The sequence below is a fragment of the Trichosurus vulpecula genome, chromosome 4, assembly GCF_011100635.1.
Source record: "Trichosurus vulpecula isolate mTriVul1 chromosome 4, mTriVul1.pri, whole genome shotgun sequence".
NCBI lineage: Eukaryota > Metazoa > Chordata > Mammalia > Diprotodontia > Phalangeridae > Trichosurus > Trichosurus vulpecula.
The window spans coordinates 286,875,313-286,902,399 of record NC_050576.1 but is presented as its reverse complement, the minus strand read 5'-3'; the positions used below and the strand labels follow the sequence as shown (position 1 = coordinate 286,902,399).

General features: G+C 36.9%; 1 protein-coding gene across 2 annotated transcripts in view; it reads left to right on the top strand.

Moving 5' to 3' along the window:
* Window positions 1–27,087, top strand: part of SPAG16 (sperm associated antigen 16) — a 1,249,495-nt gene that overhangs the window by 748,920 nt on the left and 473,488 nt on the right. For both annotated transcript variants that reach the window (XM_036756892.1, XM_036756890.1), the window contains exon 13: window positions 20,199–20,325. In XM_036756892.1, coding sequence (XP_036612787.1) covers window positions 20,199–20,325 — 127 coding nt within the window. The remainder of the gene's footprint in view (window positions 1–20,198; window positions 20,326–27,087) is intronic.

Below are 27,087 nucleotides of genomic sequence, written 5' to 3'. Positions count from 1 at the left end.
CAATTTTATAGTCTCCTTTCATATATGCTGGTTCTAATGACTTAGATGGCTGTCTACCCCACTCCCTATATATCCTAGGAGCTAGGCAGACTTAAGCACGTCTAGAAGTCCAGTCTTACTTAGATTCTAACATTAATCCTGGACCAAGGTGGAGAAAGGCATAACTAAAATTGTGCCATTATTCCATTTGTCAAGCATCAAATGTGTCTTGTCCTTACTCCTGCTGTGAGCTCAACATTCTATTCCCTAATCACTGAGTAGTATCCTGTCTTGTTCATCATTAAGTACAAATCCTGAGGAATTCTGTCCAAAACTGTCCTCTGTACTTCCATTGGACTGACAACAGTCAGAGAATGTCTAGCCATGGTTCCAGGACTAGGCTGTCATTGTTCATTTTCCTGATTGCATCTGTCATTTATCCTCTTAGAGAACTGCCTAGAGCACTGAGATGCTAAGTGGATTGCCAGTGGTTGTACCAACCATCTATTTCAGAGTCAGGACTATACCCTAAGTCTCCTTGGCTTCTAGACCAGCTCTCTATCCAGTATTCCACACTGCCTCTTTACTTGCACAGAGCAGACATTAAATAAGTGCTAAACTGAATTGAGTAGTCAGCACTTAAGGTTTGTTGCATTAGAAATAAAATAATGAAAAATATCTCATGAAAACATGTTTTGGAAGGAATGAGAAGCTTTACAATTTCGTCACATAATTCATATCTCTACAACTTCTCTGTTGTGATAATAGTAAGCTTTTCTACTAAAACAATGAATTAAAATACCCAAACCAGAGCTTTTCTCTTTTTTTCTTTTTTTTTTTTTGGGAGGGCAATTGGGATTAATTGACTTGCCCAAGGTCATACAGCTAGTACATGTGTCAAGTGTCTGAGGCTGGATTTGAAAGACTTTCAGTATGAAGGATCTTCAGTGTGGCATGAATGGATGGTGGCAAAATATGTGGGTTTCACAGGGCTTCTCTACCAGACTATCACAGTTCTATGCAAATTAAAACTCAATAGAATGGCAAATGTCAACAATCAAGTAATTTGACAGAGTAGTACTAGCAATCGATGAAATTGATCAAGCAAATAATTATTTCTTTATTCACCAAATATTTGTTCAGTACCTACTATGTGTAAGGGAATATGCTAGATCCTTGAGAGAGGATGAGAAATTTAATAATGCACAGCTTATGCCCTCAAGAAACTTCAAATTTAGTATTCTGAATTATATAAACACACAATTAATGTAATAAAAGACAAAATGCATTAAGTGCCTTAAGGGAAACAGAAATAAGCAGTTATAAGAATTCATAGGAAGGAGAATTTGTGTGCATGAAGTGGACACATCATGAAAATCCTCATAAAGATTTGATGTAGACCTTAAGATAAGGACAGGATTTTAACAAATGTATGTGTGTGTGTGTGTGTGTATATATATATATATATATATATATATATATATTATATATCACACATATACATGTATATGTATGTGTATGTGTGTGTGTATACATATATATATGTATGTGTATATATATATATATATATATATATGTGTTAGAGGTGGTAGGGACAGGAGAGAGGCAAACAGGGAAAACACGAGCAAGTGAAAGGCCGTAAAACAGTGATTAAGCAGAATGTTGAGTGCTAATTATCAATAAACTTGAAAGCAATATTTGGCATGGATAATTAAATTTTAAATACATACGTATGTATATTCTTACAGTTGTTATGGATAGATCATGCCATACTCAGAAGACATGAAAATGCCTAGCATAACTAGATTTGGGATGACAGATTCCCAATAGACAGAGAAGTCATCTCAATCATCTTTCATCTGTGCTAGGCTGTTTTCATCCTCTGATGAAAATAAATAGCACCTGAATGACAAAACAATTATGTGGCGAACTGAAGGAGGGTGACCACACACAAGGTGAAAAGGAGAACTTTAAAACTAATTTGATGCTAAAATTGCAGTAATAAACTTGGATATGCCAGTGATAAGTAGAACAGAGGTGACAAACACTGGACCCACACTTCTACTGATACTGAACCAGAATAAAATGTAAATTGGGAAATATTTAACAAAATAAATAAAAATAAAATAAAACATATATAATGTTAATATGTGGTTTTCTAAGTCAAGATAATGCTTCAGAGAGCCTTATATATGGTTTAGTGGCCCTGCTTCTATTGATTTTGATGACACCAGATAAGATAATTGATTTGACATTGGTTTGAAAAAAGCAGATTGGGGTGGCTTCCATATTTTGTCTTAGTGGAAGATCATACTCATCAAGTGACTAAAAGGGGGTCTCCAAAAAGTGCAGAAAACAGTTACTGTTGTTACCCAAATGACAGAACAACCTGTGAGGAAGTTGTTTCACTCACAAAATCTGATTTTTAGCAGTCCACAGATGGCCATGATCATGGTATCAATAGGCTAATCAATGAGACTGTATTACTTAATGAGGACCTATAGTCTATATTCAAATCCATCTCCCATAGAAATTTGTGATTATTTTATGAACACAGAAGCTATTTTCAGAGAATATATACTTTTTATTTTGAGAAATACTGACATCACAATTATTTACATTCATTTTAAGGGAAAAGTTCTTAATATAGAAGCATTTTCCTTGTGTATAAAATAGGTTTTGTTTAAGAAAAATAATGGATCGAAAAAAGTATAATTGTAAATGACAGCATGTACTTTTTATTGATATGCTGATAGTTTTTAAATTCTAGCATGAGAAATTGGGAATGTCATATATGAATCTATGAAGGAATAAAATGAGAGATCATAAAATATGAATATATGACAGGCTATATTTATAAAAGTATAAAACAAACTGGCATTTAATGTCTTAAGTCAGCTAGCTTGCTGTATTTGTTCATGAATACTGCCTACAAAGCTCTGTCTCTGATTTGAACATATCACATATTGGAAATAAAATTACATGGTGGGTAGGTGTCAAGAAGTGATCCTATTTGGTTCGTTTTCCTTTGAAATCGTATCCTTTTCTATCTGCACACCAAAGTGGAGAGCCAAAGCTCTGTGCTATTTAGTAAACTGTGGGATGTTGCAGAATTTCCATGGTGATGATACCTTCAATTTCTCAGCAATCAACCCTTAATACAAAATTATAGTTGGAAGAATTCATGTAATATAATATTGTGAGTATAAAATGAAGTCTTGATTTTTTAGGGTTTTTTGTGATGTGATTTTAGAATACAGTTTTTTAAAAAAATATATATGTTATACTTTGAGAGTGTTCACTACTTCAGTGTTTATGCAGTTGTTATAGGGAGGAGGCCTTATTAGCATAGTGCTAGTAATAAAGTCTTGTAAACCTTCCTGTAATTCATATTAATGGTGGTGAGAAACATTCTGGATGACCCATTTTAGTAGATTAAGAAATGCATGAACAAAGAACGATAAAGCTAAAGTTCTTGCACAAAGAGGTATATTTAGTTTAATAAATGTAGTACAATAAGGAAAACAGTAGCCTATTATTTTAATAATCTGAAGTTCCATAATGTTTCTTTACTATTAAATCTTTTTGAGAACTTTGTTAGATTTATTGTTAACTATTTATATATAGCATTGAAATTAAGGTCCTATTAAAAAAAAGGTCCTGGAGCCATATCAATTCCCTCTCTTCTCCCCCCACCCCTCCGCATATGATGATCCAACTATTCTGTGAGTTGTGTGGTTTGTCCTTCATTCTTGAAAGAGGACCACGACATCAGGAAGATGATGACATGACTTGCAATTGAATTTGATTTAAGTGAAGGAGGGCTGTGCAGCATCACCAGCCTCACTTTCTCCTACAGAGCCATTTGGGTCCGGTGGCCAGAAATAAATCAGAACAAGTGGAGATGTCCCAGGATGCAGTAGGAGAACTTGGTTTTTTTAAACTAAGGTCTTTATGAGTTCATACTTTGAGTGAGGCAACACCCAATTCAGTGATCAGAAAACTTTTTTTTTTTTGCTGAGTTGCTGATGTAATAGATGGAAAAGTCAATAACTTGTTCTCATTCCTTCCTTCCTTCATTCATCCAGTATGCATTTATTTAGTGCTTTACTATGTGCATGAGATTTAATTCTTGGGAATACAAAGGCACAAATGAAACAGCCCCACCCTCAAAGAATATCATGTTCTGTTAGAGGCAAGGAACACCCTCATCTAGTCAATACAAATTCTACACAAAATCAGGAAAAATTAATTTCTGGAGTTGGTCAAAATCCTCACAAGGTTTCCAGTAGACATATAGGGTGAGCTGTAACTGAACAAGAATCACATATAGGATGTTCCTGGAAAAAAATTGTCCAGCCAGGCTATGAAGACCTCTAGGGAGGGAGAATGTACTGCTTCCCCAAACAGCCCATGACAATTTTCAATAACTAATCATTAGGTTATTTTCCTATAAATCCAACCTAAATCTATCTCTTTACCACTTGTACCCACTGTTCCCCATCCTTCATGTAACAACAGTGCTGCTTGCCATTACTGTGGCTGTGTAAGGCCAATAACATCAGCACACAGGAGAGCTGCTAGCACAGGTTCTTTGATTTAGTTTTCTACAAAAGCAACTTTAAGGGGTTTACAATCTTACTTTAATTAAACATACATATATCATTCACTTAGTTCAGGGGGGAAAGCCAACACCCTGAACTTCAGAGCAAATATAAGCAGAAATTACAAAAGAGACAACATAAGCAGAGCAAACACACACACACACACACACACACACACACACACACACACACACACACAGAGTTATCAACAGACAGGCCTCTAGTTGTCTGACCAAAGAATCACATAGTTACCAGAGAGGTAGGCACCAATATCTGGGTTTTCAAAGCAGAGGGCTCCGGCTGGTACCCAGAGTCTCCTCTGGTCAAATCACATGACACTCTTACAGTGAGTGAGGGCCCCAAACAAAAAGCTAACGTCTGAGTTTATATACCCTGTTCGGGGTCAAAGGGTATCACAACCATGTGACTGGAAACCATGTGAACTAGGCTTTCTTGTTTCTTAAGCAGGTCATCAAAGGCTCCTGATTTAATCAAAGAAACAAAGGCCAGACTCATCAAAGGCACTTGATTACCTCAGTGCTCCAAAAGAGAAAACAGTAAAAAAGTTCCACCTTAATTACCATTACACTTTACTATGAGAAGAAGCAAATAACTCTAATCCTTCTCCCATACGCAGCAGTCTTCAAATGTTTGAAGGGCTGTGAGAGGGAAAAAGGATTCTCCCTTGAATACTTGGACACTGCTGTTTTCCACTCCCAAGTCTCACTACTATACACATGCTAATCTTTTCCTCAGATTAAGCATCCTTAGTTCCTCAAGTCAGATCCTCATATGGCATGTACTCAAGGTCTTTTACTCTCCTGAATATAACACACTCTGTATGTGCTCTGGCTAGGGCAGAATACAATGGGACTCTCACCTCCTATATTCTAGACTGTTCACTGCTCTTACTGAAGCTTAAGATCACAGTAGCCTTATCAATTAATGTTATTAATGAAGCAAGAATTTATTTTGCACCTACCGTGTGCCAGAAACTCCACTGGTTTAGAGTGGGCCTCCATGTAGCAGAGAATTAATACAACAGGTGAGGTTTGAGGTTTGGAGGGTGGGTGGAGAATGGGGATTTTTTTCCATGGGGGATGGGTTTCCTCTCACAGATTATCGAAGTCATCATATGGGAAGAGGGGAGATGGAACTTGTATGGCTCAAAAAAAGCCGAAACACACCACCAGGACCTTTATTTCCATGCTATACTTAAATAGCAGAGTTTTGAAGGAAAAAAAGAGGTTCTGGGGAGTAGAAGTGAGGAGGGAACACATATAGGCATAGGAATGAGCCGATACAGAGGCACAGAGATAAGATATGGAGTATCATGAATGAAGAATGGCCAGAAGGCCAATCTGGCTGAAAGGCAGAGTGTAAAGTGGGGAGCAATAGATCACAAAGCTGAGAAGGTCTGTCGTTGCCAGGTTGTGAAGGGCTTTAAAAGACAAAAGAGGAAATTATGTTCGATTCTATAGGCCACAGGGAGCCACTGAAGTTACATGTTGACTCATAGCAAGTTTCTGGTCCACTGTGGTCCCAAAACTTTTTTCAGATGAATTGCTATTTAGCCATTTCAATTCAATTCAGTAAACATTTGTTAAATGTTTATTCTTCTACATACCAGGCACTATGCTTAAACACTGGGTAAACAATAAAGAAAAGAAAAAAAGTACCTTCCCCCAGGGAACTTGCGATCTATTCTATGAGTCAAAGCCAAGCAGAGCTACTGATGGAAACATGAAACTACCTGGTTGTATGAAGCTTCATTAAAGGAAGGCTTTGGGAGGAGATTAATGCTCTGCCCTCCAGCTCTCTAAACAGAGGAGAGAAGCAATTCAGGGTGAGTTGACAAGGTGCTGAGTATCTAAAATCTGAGTCAATCTACTTGTCCTGGAGTGGGGCATTGTGTTTGGCAAAGTTAAAGCCAAGCAGAATTGTTGGTAGAAAATGGACACCCTGACAGGTAGAATGTGGTTAATGGAGCCATGACTCTTCCATCTTATATTTGTGAAGCTAAAATTTTTAAACTGAGTGTAAAACTTTGTATTTATCGCTATTAAATTCCATCTTGGGGCAGCTAGTGGCACAGTGAGTAGAGCACCGGCCCTGGAGTCAGGATGACCTGAGTTCAAATACGGCCTCAGACACTTGGCACACTTAAAAGCTGTGTGATCTTAGGCAAGTCACTTAACCCCAATTGCTCTGCCTTCCCCCTCCAAAAATATTTTTTAAAAATTAAATTCTATCTTATTATTATTCTGTACCAAATTCCATCTCATAGAGATTTTTTTTTTACCTCAACATGTGAAAAGCAGATAGGGAGCACAGTGGCTAGAGCTCTGGGCCCAGAGTCAGGACAACTTGCATTCAAATTCAGCCTCAGACACTTTCTAGATGTGAGACGCTAGGCAAGTAACTGCATCTCTGTGTGCCTCAATTTCCTCAAATGTAAAAATGGCAATGATAATAGTACCCACCTCACAACGTTTTTGACATAATATTTGTAAAGCATTTAGTACAGGGCCTGGCACGTAGCAGGTCCTTACTAAATGGCTATTTCCTCCATCTTTCCTTTCCTTCCTTCCTTTTTTTTCCTTTCTTTCTTCATTCTTTCCTCACTTCCAGTTTCATGTCATCTGCCAATTTATTATGTAAACCTTTTGATTATATTAGAAATTACAGAGCCAAAGGTAGCTAGAACTCTAAGACACTCTGATAGAGACTGCTTTCCTCAGTAACATTGAGACACTAATGATTGTCCTTAGGGTCATATCCTTCAAATAATTTCAAATTCAACTAAAGATAAACTATCATGTAGCCCACATCTTTCCATCTTGTCCACAAGGAGGGACTTAATGAGATGCTTTGCCGAAAATAAACTGAATTATCTAGATAAGCTGTCTTTTCTAAAGGCTAGGAGTCATTAGTGTTCAACTACATTTTATCCTGAAAAAACAACTTATTTCTCTCTGGCTTTTGGTGGACCCCTCTGTATGTACAGCGTTGTACCTAATGCTCACACCAAGAGGCTTGCAATTTCAATATAATTAGGAGTTTGTACAATAAATATATACACATATACAGGGGAAGGTACCCTAATACCAGTGGAGAGAAATTATTTCTATACCAGTGTTGGTGAAACACAAAGAGTCAGCTATTTAAATCACCTGATTTGAAGAGTTCCACAAAGTCCTACCTACTCCCAAGTATGTTTTTCTGTAGCAGTATAATTATCCCTTCAGTCTGGCCAGAACTTACCCTTAGTAGGGCCATGGATCTGGGATGAGGAAATCGACATATATTGCCTAGGGAATTAGAAACAGAGAAGAACTTGGCAGCCAGAGGGAACTTGAAGAAGAAATAGGCCTAAGGCTTTTAGGTGTGCCCTGTACTGGCTAGACCCTTGGGGATGTGGTAGCACCATATCGGTCAAGGGGCAGGGCAGAGATTTCCCCTATTTTTCTCTCTTGCCCATTATGTCACCAAAAAAAAGTTACAATAATGTACATATTTTGACCCAATGATACTACCACCAGAGATCAAAGAAAGAGGAAAAGGACTTACGTGCAATAGATACATAGACATATATATGTATGTATGCATGTGTACATACATACATGTATATGTCTAGATTTCTATCTATATCTCAGTTCTTTCTATAGTGGCAAAGAACTGGAAGCTAAGACGATGCCTATCAACTGAGGAATGACTGAACCGATCATGTGAATATAATGGAATTCTCTTGTACTATAATCGTATTACATTTTGGACGTGGACAATGCAGGATTTATTTTTACTTGACTGTATATGTTACAAGAGTTTTGTTTTTCTTTTTTTTCCTTTTGTTCAGTGGGAGGAGGTCAAGAGATAGAGAAAATACAATTTTGTTAATTAAAAATAAAATTTAATGTAAAAAGTGTAGTATGCCATATTGACATGAGATTGTCCCCCCTACTTCCTCTGTTCCCTAGAACATGTCTCCTTAACCAGATTCTATTTGTCAGCCATAACCCTCTCCCTCCCGCTCCCACTCTCTCTCGCTCTCTTGCTTTCTCACTCACTCAGTCACTCACACACAGACATAAAATACCTCACAATACTATTTGCCTTTGGGGAAAATTGTTGGGGAAAAAGTACAGTAGAAAACATCATCCCACATGCATGGGGATGGAAGATATTTCTAGTCAACCTAGCCCTAATAGTCCTTTGCAGACAGTAAGCACTTATTAAGGGTTTGCTTAATTGAATTAAATTGAAATTCATTTTAAAGGGTCATTTTTAAAATGAAAGGAGCAAGGATCTGGTAAGATAGGAACCACATTGTACATAGACCTGGCCACCCCTGCCAATCCCTGTAATCTAGGGAAGAGAAGAAAAACACATAGGAGACCAAATATTCCAGTAGCCATGTCCTTAAAGCTTTATGATTTTCCCTGTTTTCCTAAATTTTGAATTCTGAACAGTTGGATATGGGCATGGTGGGAAAGAATAAGAAAGACTTCAGTGAGAAAGGAAAGTTGTATTCTAGCTACAGTTTAAAAATGTGTAAGGGTTTGAGTTTCTTGTGATTTTTCTTTCATATCCAGAGGAAGCATTGTTAAAAGAATGTGCTTTCACAGAGGATTAGTTTTGCTTTGACAGGGCCCTTTGATTTTCTCTCTCTGCTCTCTGTCTCAGGATTTTTTTTAAAAGAGAGAAGAGAAGGAGGTAGGGTTAGATAAAATGAGTGAAACAGGAGAGGAAAGGAAACAAAAGATAAAGATTTGAGCATGGGGCAAAGAGATTAGGCAACCTGAGCCTTTTGCCCATTCGCTAAGATTTTATTCTAGTTTAGCAAATCAAACTTTGAAAATAAGAACATCATTTAATTCTATGAGAATTTTTATTCTTAAAAAAGGGATGAAATTGCAGAAGCATACAATGAAAAGATAGGGACAGTAGGTTGACCACCAAAACATGTCTTACCTACTTACCCATTTTATCAAAGTCTGCCTTGTACACATCAGCAGCCAGAGAAATCAGATGGAGCAGAGCACTGTGGCTCAGATCTGCTGTGGAAGAATTGAAAGTCCCAAGTAGTTTGGGGCATCCTCTTTTACCCACATGCTCCATTTTCAGACTGATGCCCATTGTACTCCATATGGGCTGTTCTCATCACAAACCAGTGAACCACTAAGTCTGGCCAAGTGCTGATCATAGTTAACAGTTAGCAGTAGGGCATACATTGAAGAAACAAAGCAGCCCTGTTGGAGCCAAGAGAGAAAAGAGAACAATGTGAGATCATGAATTATTTATCTTTAGAATTTTGTTGATGAATTTAGAGCTACCGCTACATGAGAAAGAACAATTTAAAACATTTATGGATTTTGTGTTTCCCTAAAGGCTTAATGAATTAGAGGATCAGCTTGGGCTATGTGGGTCTATGGTATAGTCTTCTCCATTCTCTGTAATAATGGGGAATAGCTATTGAATAAATAATTCAAAGCTACAGATAATTCAAAGACCGAATTTTTATAGCATCAGATAGGTGCAAAGGAATAGGAAGGAGAATAAAGTTAGAATGATGTCTCCACACATTGTCAAACCCTTGGATGGCATAGGGCAGGGATTCTTAACATTTTTGATTGTGGACTCCTTTGGCAGTCTGGTGAAGACTAGAGATCTTGTCTTATAATAATAATTTCTAATAATAATGTTTTAAATGTATAAAATAAAGCACATTGGATTACAAATGAAACCTATTTTATTGCAGCACAGTTATGAAATTTTTTTTTAAAAAGTTCAAGGACCCTAGGTTAAGAAACTTTGTTATGGATCAAGCTTTCTCTTTAGCCTAGCTTTTCTCTTTAGCTGAGGGAAAACTAACAGAGAAACAACTAAAGTGAAAGTTGTCATTTCTGCCTAGTCTGAAATCAGAATACCGAGTTCTGGTCACACTAGTCATTTCATGGCTCTGACACTGCTCCTTCTCTTCAGCCCCCTTAGCTTCCTCCTCTTGACCAGGTCACTGAGTCTCTGTAGAGCACAACTTTATTATCTATAAAATGAATGGATGGGCCATCTCTACGGTCCTCTCTAGCTCTAAATCCTGTGATCCTTCTGGACAGCTTCCCAGGATATCTGCCACACCTGGTCTGCCCTAATTAGCTACTGTTGTGGATTATCCTCTTCTGTTCATCCTTCTCTTTCTTGTTACCTGTCTTCTGACCATTTAAGTGCCCATTATCACATCCACAGGGACAGAGACTGACAGGGAAATGAAAAGAGTTACACGGTTCCAATTTGTCAATGTTATTGCTTGTTAATTTCTAGTTAAAGATTTGGTGGTGAGTCTTTGGAAATTATTGCTCAAGGCAGGTTTGGGGAAAATCTTTGGATATCAAGTATCTGTAATGTCATTCTTCCTCATTATTGAGAATTTATCAAATTAACTGTATCTTATTTTAAAACCGAACTAGGATATTGTTATTATTTGACCTTAAAGTTTTACAACATAACATCTTTTTGGTTGTTTTTGAGGTGTCTAACTTTTCTTTGTTTAAAAGAAGGGGAAGGAAAATAAAATAAAATAAAAGATAGAACATTTCAATTCATAGATTGCATGCATATATACACATATGCATCATATTATATATTTATGTCTAAATCAAATTAACATCCTGTTTGCAAAAAGATGAATTCCCCAAAGCTGACAAACAAATAAAGGCATCCAAGAGAGCTTTATTCTTTCTTAGCCTGAGTTTCAGTGTTCTGAAGGAATGATTTTCATTTTTCCACACCATAAGACACAGGTTCTTAAAAATAAGTAACCATTTTACTTATTGATTTTCAGAAACTCTCCAGTCTAGCACTCCAGCATTTCATTCTGTTTCTTCCCTCATGCCCCACTGCAGCAAAAGACAGGAAAAATAAATAGAACTATTCATATTTTTTGCCTGATTAAGCTATGAAGTAGATAGCAGATTACCTCGAAGGTTGATGGCAAGCAGCAGCCAACATGTGCCTTTGAAGTAAGCAGAAAGTATTTATAGACAAATGAAGATTGCTGTTTTAATCATTAAATGAGAATTATGGAGAGCAAAAGAAAACAGAAGAACTTCTGAGGATTCTCACTCTATTAGGAACCACAGTAGAAAGCGACAATGATTGCAAATAGAAAAAGAGAGCATTAGGAACAGATGGGCTGTTATTTTAAAACTGGCTTCAATGTGTAGTATAAACAATGAAGAATAAAATATTTTTGAAGCCAGTATTGGTTAATGTTTTGTTCAAAATTCCCCTGGTATGTTTGCTGGTATGTTATTTATAATATAAACTCCAATGAGTTAAGGATTTTTTTTTTTACATTTTCAGTAGGACTCAATCTAAATTAAATTTCTGATCCAAGTTTAAAAACTTGAATGAATAAATTAATCAATCATCAAGCATTGATTAAGCACATACAATATCTCAGACACTGGGCTACTGCTGAGCATACACAGACAAAAATGAGAGAGGCTCTGCTATGAAGTAAAGTCCAGGTAATATGGGGAGGACAAAGAGGACATGGGCATCTGAGTGAGTCAGTTAAAGCCCTGCATAGAAGGTGGGGTTTGAGCTGAGCTTTGAAGAAAAGTCGAGATTCTAAGAGGCAGAAGTGAGCAAGGATAGCTAGGCGGGACAGCCGGTTTCTATGTAGCGCACCGCATAGAGCGTTGGACATGGAGGCATGAAGATTTGGGTTCAAATCTTGTTAAAAACACAAGTTATGTGACAAGTCCCTTTGCCTCTCACACTCAGTGTCTTTGTAAAATGGAAACAAAAATGGCACCCACCTCATAAAGTTGTCGTGAGATTCTAATGAGTTAACATGTATAAGCCACTTTTCAAGCCTTCATGCATTCTGTAAATGCTGTGTTATTGTTATATGTCACTGTTATTCCAAACATGAGAGCCATCTTGTATGATGACATGGTGATTGAGATGGAATATTGCTCCTGACTGACAGTCTAAAAGCTAGTTTGGCCACACCTTAGAATACAGGAAATGTGTATTATAAACCTGGACAGATAGGTCAGAGTCCATTGTAATGCTATTGTAAAGGCTATTGTAATGGTCTAGGAACCAGTGGCCTTCTAGATCCTTAAGTGTGGCCTTTTGGCTGAATCTAAATTTTACAGAACAAATGTTCTGTAGTCAAAAGTCCTCACTCAAGGATCTAGAAGGCCGCATGTGGCCTCAAGGCCGTGGGTTCCCCACCCCTGGTCTAGGGAAGAGCTGTCAACCCTCCCAAGTATATGGAATCTGGAAATGTTTTAAAAAATACAATAGAACATAGATAAGTCAATATGTAGCAGCAGGGGTGTTCATGTAGTGGATCCAGTTTCTGTCTGAAATTGATACCATTCATTGAGGGGATAAATGGGTGATGAAGGCCTGAACTAGAGGGGTGGCCTTGAGAATGGAGAGGTGGGGATGAGTGAGAGGGATATTGTGGAGGTAGAAGTGACAAGATTGGGTAAGTGATTGGATATATGGAAGGAGAATGAGCACCTCTGGATGACCCCAAGACTGCAAGCTCCTGTGACTAGGAGCATGGTAGAAATAAGGAAATTTGGAAGAAGATGTATGTACTTTGAAGGAAAGAGAATAAGCTCCATTTTAAACCTGTTGAGCTAGAAATTCCTATGGAATATCATGCTAGATTTGGCTAATAGGCAGTTGTAATTGCTGGACTAGAACTCAGAAGAATATGGAATGAGTTATTATATAATAGTTCCTTTTTCCAGATAACTCTCGAAGCACTGAAATCTTTAAAATATTTAATCTTTTTGAATGGAAATAGTTCTGAAATATATTGTCTACTTCTCTAGTTTTTTTGAACAAGGTTATACTGGCCTAAATTTAAACATTTCTTGAAGAGTAAGCACGTTAAGTCTGAATATTAATCATAGTAATATCTCAGTCATCCAGAGGAAACATTTCTGGTACCAATAATAATAGCTATCATCTACATAGTGCTTTATGTCTAGAATCTTAACTGATTCTCATAGTAACCCTGTGAGGTAGGTGCTACAGCTCCATTGTTGTTCAGGTGTGTCCCAGTCTTTGCGATCTCACTAATATCATTAAGATCTCACTAATATTAGCTATTATAAAGTACAATACACAGATTTGGAAAGATTTTGCTTACTCTTACGTTTGATTTTCAGATTTAAGTTCTCCATAGAAACTTTTATTTTAGATTCCTACTTAAAATAACACACAATAGTATATCATTAGCATTTCTAGCTTACTTTGGTTGCATCAGTATTACTTGCATCAAGCAATGAAGGATTTTTAAGAGGCAATAGAATCTTCTCCCCCTTCAAGTCAACATTAGTCCTCGGTGATTTCTCTTAACCTTCACTATCCTCCCTTGCTACTCTACAACCCACATGTAAAAGGTCTAAGATAATGTAAGATTCCAGTCATCTTAATTTTTCTAAGTCACCACTTTGGTACAAATGAATATTGGTACAAGCCTGGGATGTTAAAAATATAATTTAGTACCTAAACACTTGCCCTCTTATTAAAATTAAACAGGAGACTTCTGCCTCACACTACTAGCTAATTTTTCATAAAGGTGGGACATTTAGATATAATTCTCTCCTCCTACTTCAAGCTAATGTACAAGAAATAGACTTTAAATGAAAGTGTATCTCAGCTAGGAAAGCAGACGACATTGTTTTATGGGCATTTGGAAGTTCAAAGAAATGGCAATCACTCAGCTACCAGAGTGATAAATTAAATCTGGGGGTGGAGGAAGAGAGGGGGGGAAGAAGGTGAGATGGAGGAGAATACAGGAGGTAAGTTGAGAGGGGAAAATGGCTCATGAGCCGGCTCATCGCTGCACAACAGGATGACCGCAGAAAGGGAAACAGAGAAAATTGCATCCAGCTTCAGTGTTTATGTTTTTGATAGAAATGTGCAAATCATTCCCTTCCTTTCCAGTGCTGTCATGGTCCATCACTTTAGTCCATTTTCACCTTGGGAAGGATTTCTGAATGGGCCTTCCTGCTCTGGCAGCTAATTAATCTCTCACAAGTCTGTTCTTGCAGTCTGTCTGCCTGGGATGCCCCCCATACCTTAAGCCAGTGATTCATGACAAATGTGCTTTTTCCCCCTTCTGTGTAGTATTCTCTTCCGTTAAGCTAAATGAAGTTACATCTTTCCTCCTGCCTTTTGGAAACTACATAAATTATAATTGCTTAGTAAAATATTTTTAACTTTCCACAACAAATTAACATCATTCACAATTGCTTGAGTTTTAATGAAAACTAACAAATCCTCAATATGTTATAGATAGAAAAATATATAAAATATTTTTTCAAATATAGCAATAGTAAGAACAGTTAAGAAGAGACACACGTATAACTTGATTATTTGTGCAGTATATAGACATTAATTTGTTTTAGTGTTAAGTTTTTAAACTTGGATTCAAATCCTATCTCAGCTACTAACTACAAGACTCTGGTCAAACCATAGATCCTCTCTGAGCCTCAGTTTCTACTTGTGTAACATGAACGTGTTGAACTCCATGACCATTGTGGTCTTTTCCAGGTCTATATCTATGTGCACTTATGATTACTCAGTAGGATTGGGTTTTCTGTTTTGTTTTGTTTGTCTTCCCCTGCCCTTACCCAGCACTCATAACATAAGCAATACCTTGAAGCTCTGTCCTCACTTCTTTTCTTCTCTTTGTACTCCAGGAATCTCTTCTTGACCCCTGTGGCTTCAGCTCTTAGCTCTCTGCAGATCAATGCCAAATTTATGTCTCTGTTCTGTCTATCTGTGGAGGCAAAATGGTGGAGTGAATGGAGTGCAGGCCTTGGAGTTAGGAAGCACTGATTCCTAATTGTGCCTCATATATTTATTGCCTGTGTGATTCTCACAAGTCACTTAACCTTTCTCAGCCTTATTTTCTCATCTGGAAAATGGGGATGATAATAGTGCCTTCCTCAGAGGGTTGTTATGAGGACCAAATGAGATAATGTAGGTAAAACATTTTGCAAACCAGTTATTATTAGCTCCAGCTCCTGCCTCTCTTTTGATCTCCACATCAACACTTTCAACTGTCAACTTGACATCTCTGCTTTTTTTCTTTAATGGCACTTCAAGTTCACAATGTCTGAGATAGAGCTTATTATCTTCCCCAAAAAATCTACTCTCCCCTGACTTTCTTTATAAGAACAAGTATCTGTTGATGAGAAGAGACATTTGATGAAATAGTTCAATGGTTAAAACCCTGCTATGAAGGATAAGTATTTGTTAACTGAATTAAGAACCTTTGCCTTGATTGAAAGTGTGAAGAAACTGACTATCGGCTACAAAATTTCAGAACTAAAATCCCTACACAGTTGCAGGAATTCAAATCCATGAACACATATTGACATTAATAAAAGGTATTAGTGTTGAAAATGTAAAACTAATCAGGAAATGTGATTAATAATTTTTTTTCTTTTTTTAAATTAAATTTTATTATTTTGAATCAGTAAAAATCTGCCTTCTCTTTTTTATTGTTTCTTTTTTAAATTTAATACATTTAGTTTTCAGCATTGATTTTCACAAGAGTTTGAATTACAAATTTTCTCCCCATTTCTATCCTCCCACCCACTCCAAGATGGTGTATATTCTGGTTGCCCCATTCCCCAGTCAGCCCTCTCTTCTGTCACCCCACTCCCCTCTTGTCCCCTTTTTCCTTCCTTTCTTGTAGGGCAAGATAAATTTCTATGCCCCATTGCCTGTGTATCTTATTTCCTAGTTGCATGCAAATTTTTTTGTTTGTTTTTGAACATCTGTTTTTAAAACTTTGAGTTCCAAATTCTCTCCCCTCTTCCCTGCCACCCACCCTCCCTAAGAAGGGAAGCAATTCAACATAGGCCACATGCGTATCGTTATGTAAAACCCTTCCACAATACTCATGTTGTGAAAGACTAACTATATTTTGCTCCTTCCTAACCTGTCTCCCTTTATTGAATTTTCTCCCTTGACCCTGTCCCTTTTCAAAAGTGTTTGTTTTTAATTACCTCCTCCCCCTATCTGCCCTCCCTTCTATCATCCCCCCCCCTTTTTATCTTCTTCCTCCTTCTTTCCTGTGGGGTAAGATACCCAATTGAGTGTGTATGGTATTCTCTCCTCAGGTCAACTCCTAAGAGAGCAAGATTCACTCATTCCCCCTCACCTGCCCCCTTTTCCCTTCCTACAGAACTACTTTATCTTGCCACTTTTATGAGAGATAATTTACCCCATTCTATCTCTCATTTTCTCCCTCTCTCAATATATTCCTTTCTCATCCCTTAATTTCATTTTATTTTTTTAGATATTATCCCTTCATATTCAACTAACCCTGTGCCCTCTGTCTATGTATGTATATATATATATATGCATATACGTGTGTGTGTGTATATATACATACATATATACATACACACGTATGTATGTGTGTGTATATATATATATATATATATATATATATATATATATATATATATATATATATGCATATTCCCTTCAACTACCCTAATACTGAGGTCTCATGAATCATACTCATCATTTTTCCATGTAGGAATGTAAACAAAACAGTTCAACTTTAGTAAGTCCCTTGTGATTTCTCTTTCTTGTTTACCTTTTCATGCTTCTCTTGATTCTTGTGTTTGAAAGTCAAATTTTCTATTTAGCTCTGGTCTTTTCACTGAGAAAACTTGAAAGTCCCCTATTTTATTAAAAATCCATTTTTTGCTTTGGAGCATGATACTCAGTTTTGCTGGGTAGGTGATTCTTGGTTTTAATCCTAACTCCATTGACCTCCAGAATATCATATTCCAAGCCCTTCCATCCCTTAATGTAGAAGCTGCTAGATCTTCTGTTATTCTGGTTGTGTTTCCACAATACTCCAGTTGTTTCTTTCTGGCTGCTTGCAGTGTTTTCTTCTTGATCTGGGAGCTCTGGAATTTGGTGACAATATGCCTAGGAGTTTTCTTTTTGGGATCTTTTTGAGGAGGAGATCTATGGATTCTTTCAATTTCTATTTTACCCTCTGGCTCTAGAATATCAGGGAAGATTTCTTTGATAATTTCTTGAAAGATGATGTCTAGGCTCTTTTTTTGATCATGGCTTTCAGGGAGTCGAATAATTTTTAAATTATCTCTCCTTTATCTCTTTTCCAGGTCACTGGTTTTTCCAATGAGATATTTCACATCATCTTCCACTTTTTCATTCCTTTGGTTCTGTTTTATAATATCTTGATTTCTCATAAAGTCACTAGCTTCCACTTGCTCCAATCTAATTTTTAAGGTAGTATTTTCTTCAGTGGTCTTTTGGACCTCCTTTTCCATTTGGCTAATTCTGCCTTTCAAGGCATTCTTCTCCTCATTGGCATTTTGGAGCGCTATTGCCATTTGAGTTAGTCTATTTTTTAAGGTGTTGTTTTCTTCAGTATTTTTTTCAGTATTTTTTTGGGTCTCCTTTAGCAAGTTCTTGACTTGTTTTTCATGGTTTTCTTGCATCATTCTCATTTCCCTTCCAGTTTTTCCTCTACTTCTCTAACTTGCTTTTCCAGATCCTTTTTGAGCTCTTTCATGGCCTGAGGCCATGTTTTTCTTGGAGGCTTTTGACGTAGGCTCTTTGACTTTGTTGACTTCTTCTGGCTGTATGTTTTGGTCTTCTTTGTCACTAAAGAAAGATTCCAAAGTCTGAGACTTAATCTGAGTGTGTTTTTGCTGCCTGGCCATGTTCCTAGCCAACTTACTTGACCCTTGAGTTTTCATCAGGGTATGACTGCTTGTAGCGTAAAGAGTACTTTGTTCCAAGCTTAAGGGGATGCACTGTTGTTATCAGAGCTATTTCTATACAACCAGCTCTGCCACACACCAGCACTCCTCTTTCCCCAAGAACTGCCAACCCGGACCTGACACAAATCTTAAGCAGGCTCTGCACTCCTGTTCTGATCCGCCACTTAATTCCTCCCACCAGGTGGGCCTGGGGCCAGAAGCAGCTGCAGCTGTAGTTCTGTAGCTGCAGCTCCCCTTCTGCCTCCATGGCGGTGGCCAAACTGCGAGCTCCTTCTTTCACTCTGTCCCCCGCAGTTTTCCCTAACCTTCTCTGTTGTCTTTGGTGTTTGAGAAGTCTGGTAACTGCCACAGCTCACAGATTCAGGGTGCTAGGGCCTGTTCCACCTGGCTCCTGGTCTGGTTGGTCCTGCTGCCACCCATACTGGGCTCCCCTCCTCTCCATTCCCAGCTCCGTTCACGATAGACCTCACCCAGTGACCATCCAGGCTGTCCTGGGCTGGATCCCTGCTTCCCTCTGCTACTTCGTGTGTTCTGTAGTTCTAGAATGTGTTCAGAGCCATTTTTATAGGTTTTTGGAGGGACCTGGTAGGGAGCTCATGCAAGTCCCTGCTTTGAGCTGCCATCTTGTGATTAATAAATTTTATAATTGTTCTTCATCTTCAGTGATTTCTATTAGATGAGAGTATTCTAGTATGGGTATAAGCCCAATAAAATAGCCAAGGTGGAACATGGCTCAAACCACTCTCCCTCCCTAACCCAATGCTTTTTCCTAAAGTAGGTGCCAACATGTAATATAAAAATATAGTCCTTGACCCATCCTAACTTCCCAGAAGTACTAAAAGCAGTGTTTGGATATGAAGGTGTTGACCTTTGCCTTCCCTTCCATACTGCCCCTTCCCTTCCCCAAAGATGTCTAGTGCGTATTCATATTTCAAGTCCAAGCCCCAATACTACCTCTTCCGTGAATTTTAGTTAGTGCTCCCAACAATCATTTCTCCCTCATTTAGATGTCTTTCTTAGGGAATTTTCCAGAGTCCCCATGAAGTCACATTTTAAATGACATTCTGTTCCATTAGTGGACCTTCTCACCAACACCTTGCCATGAGCTCTTTATGTAGGATTCCTGGGCATCCTACTTAGGAGAAGATGAAGAGAGACTCCTTACATCTGGCATTAGAAAAACGGTGTGAAAGAGAGAAGTAGTGACCCTTGGGTTATTTGTCCTCCTTCTCCTAACCACCTTTTCTTTTAAAGCATGCCTTGAAAATAAAAATGCATAAAGAAGTAACATCTGCTGCAATTGATTTGACCAGTGCATTAAGCTATAAACATCCCTTTAATAAAATTCCAAAAGGCACAAAGTGACTATAGACCTTCATGTTCAGTGATTTTCTAGGCAAGATGTTAGGATGGTTTAAGGGAAGTGATCTGGAATAGTCATTGAAACATATAAGTTCTCCTCTTCTCCTCCCTCACCTTCTGACTGATATAATGACCATAGGCCTCTTGCTAAATTTTTTCAGTGTCTCTTCCCCTACCCCACTTACTATAAAATGAAAAAAAAAATGAGCAAATAGAAAAAAAAAACAGGAGTGATTTTTCGGTGAAAAGCTATTTTAAGGTAATGCTAATAAGTAGTCATTCTTTTTAGATTTTCTCTTATTTTGATTATCTTGGGTTTTTTTAATTCTTTCTCATTTTTTGGGAAAAAATCATTTCAACCTCAGAGAGTTTACTATTTCAATTGTCATTTCAGTTTTGCTCTTACTTTTCCCACTATTTTTTTCTCCATCTCCAGTGAAAGATGCAGATATACCTTACGTGGTCACACAGACTCAGTCAACAGCATTGAATTTTTTCCTTTCTCCAATACCCTTCTCACCAGCTCTGCAGACAAATCCTTGTCTATTTGGGATGCTAGAATGGTAAGTTAATTATTTACCTCTTTGAAGATGTCTAAGGATTACAGTTAGCCAAAAAGTGGTATACATAACTTATGGGCATCCAAGTAAGGGAATTGGGGGTTAGTGCTAACTGGACCCCTGGACTTGTTTCTTGGATTATAGAAGGCCTCCTTTCACTATATCTTTGTCAGGTAAATGGGAATATTTCAAATATAAGCATTACTGCTTCTTCATTTTTTTATTGATTTATCTACTAAAAATATGTGTTGGCATTTGTTGCATGAAAAGTATTGTGTTAGGTTCTGTGAGAGAAATAAAAGTACAAAACTCTATACCCAATAGTGTTAAAATTAAAATTCAACACAAGGATCTCTGAGAGAACCTACAGTAAAGTGTGTTCCTGAAATTGGAAAAGTGTCAACTTGTAATAAACTGTTATTTCCAAAATTCCGTGTATCAGTTGTTTCACTAATATAAGTTTTCCTTCTATCTATACAAAGCATAAGCACTACATGTACTCATTCTGTTAGGTCCTTGTCCATACTCTCACACTGATCTTCCCCCAAGTGATTTACCTGATATCTCATTCTCTTCTCTATTTTTTTTAACATTTTGTGAGCATGAGGGCCACCCTCAGGCTACCTACCCCTCTCTCTATCTCCATTCTCATTACTTGTTCTGCTCACCTTCCCCAATTCTACACTTCTTAAATATGCAGTATAATTTTCTTTATGTCATGTATGTATACAGGTCATCATAGAGTAATGGGATGATCCACAGAACCTTGCTGTGCTGAAATGGGGCATACCCATGAAGCCTAGGTGGCCAGGGTATGGGACTGGGCATATACATTTGAAGGAAGGGGCCCAAGTCAGTTAATCATGGCTTTCCTGGTCACCCCTATATAATATTAAATATGCAACAATCTGCTAGCTGTTATCTTATGTTTCCTCATATGATATGACAGATTAGGACAGGCATATATACTACTTATAACTATTGATCTCTGCTCACTTAAGAGTGTACATTCGATGGTTAATGCTAGGGCTTTCCTGATAAATGCATGTATTGCTATGTCTCAAAATTCAGTCTGAACACTGGGGATGGGTATGTGCAGTGTAAGGGATGAGAGTGTATCTCCTGGTATAGATCAACACAGAGTCATATATGCTTTTTGGCTTCTATGGAAACCTCCAGAGAAGATGATCTCACTATGTTTCTCCCCAACTCTTTAAACTCCAGTGGCTCCCCTTTGCCCCAAAGATAAAATATAAACTCTCCTATTTGACGTTTTTTCCAATTTCCTAACATTTTTATTTGAAGTTTTGAGTTCCAAATTCTATCCCTCCCTCCTTTCTTCCCTCCCATCTGCCTTCCCTGAGATGGCGGCTAAGAATTGGAAATCAAAGGGATACCCACCATTTAGGGATTGGCTAAATAATCTGTGGCATATGATTGTAATAGAATATTATTGTACTATAAGAAATGATGGGCAGAATGATTTCAGAAAAACCTGAAAAGACTTACGTGAACTGATGTAAAGTGAAGTGAACAGAACCAGGGGAATATTGTATACAATTTAACAGCAATGTTGTTTGTTGAAGAACTATGAATGACTTAGCTATTCTCAGCAATATAGTGATCCAAGAAAATCCCAAAGGACTTATGGTGAAGCATACTGTCCTCCTCCAGAGAAAGAACTGATATTGTTTGAATACAGACTGAAGCAAGCTATTTTTCACTTTCTTTCATTCTTTTCTTTTGTTCAATTATTCTCATACAAAGTGACTAATATGGAAATATTTTACATAATTGCATATGTATAATCTATATTCGATTGCTTACCATCTCAGGGAAGGCAGATAGGTTTTTAGTGGTCCACTTTCCACATAAAGGCATAATTAATAATCAAACTATTTTGCAAATAAACTATATTGTAAAAAGGGAATTTCAATTAATATTAATTAATTACACTTATTAAGATTTTTAATTATCATGAAATCACATTAATGTTAAAAAATTACTTTGCTAACTGGTAGAGGTTTAATACATTTTCCAGGTTTTCTTACTGTTTACATTTAATTAATGGGACTTATTACACTTCTTGTCAGCAATCAGTTTATCCAACTCTAGAATCATTTTTCAGATTGATTTTGTTAGAAATCTGAAAACTAACCTTAGCAGCTGCCTCATTTTCTGAGTTTACTTTCTTGAAAAACCATTGTTCCCCACTGAGATTTTTAAACAATTTGGATACTTTAATTTGTTTTTCATTGGTGTCCAATTTGCTTAAGTCAGGATGTTTTGATTCGAAATAGTGACAAAGACTGTATTCCTTTGGAACAGCTATTACTTCTTGGCAAACAAGGCACAATATTTTGTCTCTTGTGTAACTAAACAAGTATCTATCTGTCCACTCCAGATTAAATGCTCTATGTTCTGATTCAGTCCTCTGTTTCTTTTCATCACGCATTTTACTGTCACCCCAAAAACTTTAATGTCAGAAGCAAAAAATCTCTACAGCAACTGTTCACATACAAATACTGAACTGAGTGTCTTATCTTGGAGAGAGTGCCAGAAACTCATGTAATTTGGAAGGTGGTTGTGCAGCAAGGAAGGGGAAGAAGCCCTCCAGTTGTTGCCACTCATCGAATAGCAGGCATCAGCTATGTTGGCATGTGGCTACACTCACTTTGTTCAGTGCCAGTAATGACCAAAAACATGTCCTCCACATTTTTTGCAGGTGACCCAAAATTCAAGCAGCCTGTGGGCCATATGTTGTGCAAGCCTATCTCAGAGGAAGAGAGGGATTATATGAGGGTAGAGATAAGGAGCAACTGCATTCTAGGAATGGAGGGTGGCCAGTGCCAAAGGCATGGAGAGACAAGATGAAATATTGTGTGTAAGGAACAGAGGAAGCCAGTTTGGCCAGATTGTTGAGTGCGGGAGAAAGAGAAATCTCTGATAAGGCTAGAAAGATAGGCTGTGTAAAAATGAAAACTAAATGAAAGAGTTTACATTTTATGCTAGAGGCAGTAGGAAATCACTAGAGTTAGTTTAATAGAGGAGCCATGTGGTCACGTTTACACTTAAGGAAAACTAATTTGAGAGCAGTGTGTAGGATGGACTGGAGTGGTGAGAGATTTGAGGCACAGAGACCAATTAGGAAGTTGCTGAAATAATTGAGGCAAGAAGAGATGAAGGCTTGAACAAAGGTGCCTGTGTGAGTATAGAGAAGATTTTGGATTTTGGAGATATGGAGAGGTGAATGAGAATCCTCTATATAGAATCCCTACTCTTTCCAATTCCACAGACTATAGGCAAAGGAAAAAAAAAAGGATATGGGTCTAAGAGTCATGCTACTTGTATTTGAATCTTTGCTTTGCCTGAATGTGTATGTGACCTTGGACAAATCACCTAACCTCCCTGTGCTTCAGCTTCTCATTTGTGAAATTAAAATATCAGGCTGCGTGACCTTTATGGTCCCTTCCAGCTACTTTTCTATGATGCTATATTAATTTGATCTATGAACAGTGCTTGGATTGCCCAACAGGGACCTCCAAAGAAACAAAATGTTGAATCAGTAGAGATTAAATTAGCTTCTGTTGGGGGGAGCCCTCCTGTATAGTACAGGTTTCAAAAATTGTTTCTATGCTAAAAGATGTTTTCTCATGTTCCATTGCATATGGCCACACAGCCCCCATAGCTCTTGCTGCCTGTTCCTTATTTCCATTTAGATTTTAATGTAAGTAAGTTTCATACTTAGTAATTTTGAAAATTACTACACATAAAAAACAGACATTTATACCTATAATCTATGTAATATCAGAGAGCATCAGCAATCCACACAAAAAGGAAATATTAGTAGCATTTTAAAAACTTCTCTGTATTTGAAATTTACATGAAAATATAAACAGGGGTGTTAATGTAACTAATTCTAATTTTGCTTAATTTTGTGCACATTAAACATTATTTAGTGACAAATAAATTGTGTCAAATGTGTGAGGGATTTTGTGTACCAAATCTATTGTAGCCCAACTAAGCAATAATATTGCATACTACATTTTATTTTCTTTCATTTTCTCTTTGTTTCTCTTTCTCTCCTTTTAATTTGTTTTTATAGTAAATTTATGAGGCTATTATTCTTATGTTACTCAGTTTTGTGATTACCAGCTTTTCTTTCATTGTCTTTTTAAATTGTATATTTGTTATATTGTTGTATTTAATTTACAGTGAAGTTGTATGCAATTTACAATGAATATGCTTTTCATAATCCAGGTTTTACTTTATGACTTTATTTTTTTGTTATGGGAGGCAGTATGGTTCAGTAGATGAAAACTGGAATTGGAATAGGAAAAGAAGCATCTGAGTCTTGGTTCTGCTATTAACCATTGGTTTGAAGGGAGCAAGTCATTTAACTGCCCATAGCTGAAGTTTCTTCATTTATAGAATGAGGAATTTAACTTGATGTCATCCCAAAATTTTAAGTTCTAAAATAGATAGAATTAATGGTTTATTTGTACATTTTTGTCTTAAAACATAAATTAAAATTTAAAAAAAAACAAGCAAAAATGATTCTTAAAAAGCATCATTCTACATGTTAAAAAACTTTTGAGGATGATACTATGAATCTTTGTTCATTTACAAAACAGAAGCTAAGATCTAAAAGTCCTAGAACCTAAGTGCTTCAAAGGATTTTGATCTAGCCTTCCTGTAAGCATTTTTTTGCGTTCATCTTTTGCTGACTGGAGATTTATTGTTACAAGTGTTTTCCCCCCTCATAAACTAGCTATTGTAAGATAATGTATGTCACTTATTTGCATCCCTTCTCTTATATAAAAAGGCAAAAGATTAATACTTGACAGGAAGATTGCTTTTTAAAATGACATTGACTTTTCATGTCTGCCTTTAATACGTAGACTATTTTAATATTATGCCAGTTCTTTTAAATAAAAACGCATGCAAGTAATAAGAAAACCCATATTTCATGACAAAATGATGACTTAGTTTAGAAATTTGGGTAAGGATTTGGGTTGAGATTTCTAGTTAAAGGTCATATAAACTTCAATTCTTTTATAAAAAATATTTATGATATTTCAGGGTTAAATCAAATTTTGTCTATATGTGAGGTAAATATGTATACAAAAATAGTTTAATTTTATTTTTGAATAATTTTATTATTTATTGTTCTCATTTTTTTACACTTAGTAGTTTAATTTTTCCCAATTACATGTAAAGATAATTTTCAACATTAATTTTTGTAAAAATATTTTGAGTTCTAAATTTTTCTCCCCTCCCCCTTCCCCAAGACAGCATACAATCTGATACATGTGCAATCATGTTAAATAGTTTAATTTTGGAAGCCAGGGTTAGTATGTAAAGAATTAATGCAGATATGAGTGAGTAGCAAAACAAATAAAAGTTTATGCACTTATCATTGACCAATAAGATGTATTTATAAAATGGACTCTCTCTTTAAAAATAATTAATATTTAAAACAATGGGAAACTAATTTAACTTTGGGTGATTATATTTATATAGTGAAAGAGCTTTATTTTAAAAGATTGACATGAACATTTTACAAATTTAAAAAAAAACAACTGTCTATAACTGGGCAGAAAACTTTCTTTGGGATAATAATCATCAAATGTATTTGTTTTGTACTTGGACCTGCTAATTACAAAAGGTGAGAGCCTAATTTGCTTTATATAGTTACAAACATAGCACACAGACTCTAAGGAATCTCTGTTGTCTCAAAGGATGAACAGTTTAATTTTTTCTGGAGTTGTTGAAAGATTTAGTTTAGAATTACTATCTCTGACCTCAGCTAGCTTACAGTTTTAAATATATAATGACACAAAAGTATATATGTAGAATGATGAGAGAAAGAGAGACAGATAGACAGACAGACAGACAGAGAGAGAGAGACAGAGAGTGAGGGAGGGAGGGAGGGAGGGAGAGGAGGTAACATGGGAGCTGAGCTTTGAAGGAAGCTAAAGATTCTAAGAAATGGTGGTGAGGAAGAGGAAGTTCATTCCAAATATGGGGATAATCTGTGCAAAGGAATGCAGATGAACTATTGAGTTCAGGAAACAGAGAGAATGCCAGTTTGGTTGAAAGATAGAGTGATGAAAGAGAGTAAAGCACAACAATCCTGGAAACACAGGGTGGAGTGAAACTGGAAGGATTTTAAGGGCTATCTGGAAAAATCTGTATTTTAGCCTAGAGGTAGTAGTCAGCTATTATAGGTTCCTGAGCAGAAAAATGGCATGGTTAAACCTTTGATTTAGAGGATTATTTTGACAGTTATGAAAGGAATTTATTGGAGAGGGTAGAAGCTGGAATCTGCAATTTCATTTAGAAGGTTGTTGCAATGATTCAGGCAAGAGAGAAAAGAAAGGAAATAAACATTGAGTGCCTACTATGTGCGAATCATTGTTCTGCTTGACAAGTATTATCTCATTTGCTTCTCACAACAACTCTGTGTTATAGATTCTATTATGATCTCTATTTTACAGCTGAAGAAACTGAGATAAACAGATTAAGTGATGTGCCCAGGGTCACACAGCTAATAAGTGTCTGAGGCTAGATTTGAGCTTAGGTCTTCCTGACTCCAGGCCCAGCTCTATTGATGTGATGAGGGTCTGAAGAAGTATGGTGGCTCTGTGAGTAGAATGGAGAGGGCAGATGTGAGAGATATTGTGGAGGTAGAATTGAAAAGACAACTTGAGGGGGGTGGAGCCAATATGGCGGCTGGAAAGCAGGGACTAGTTTGAGCTCCCT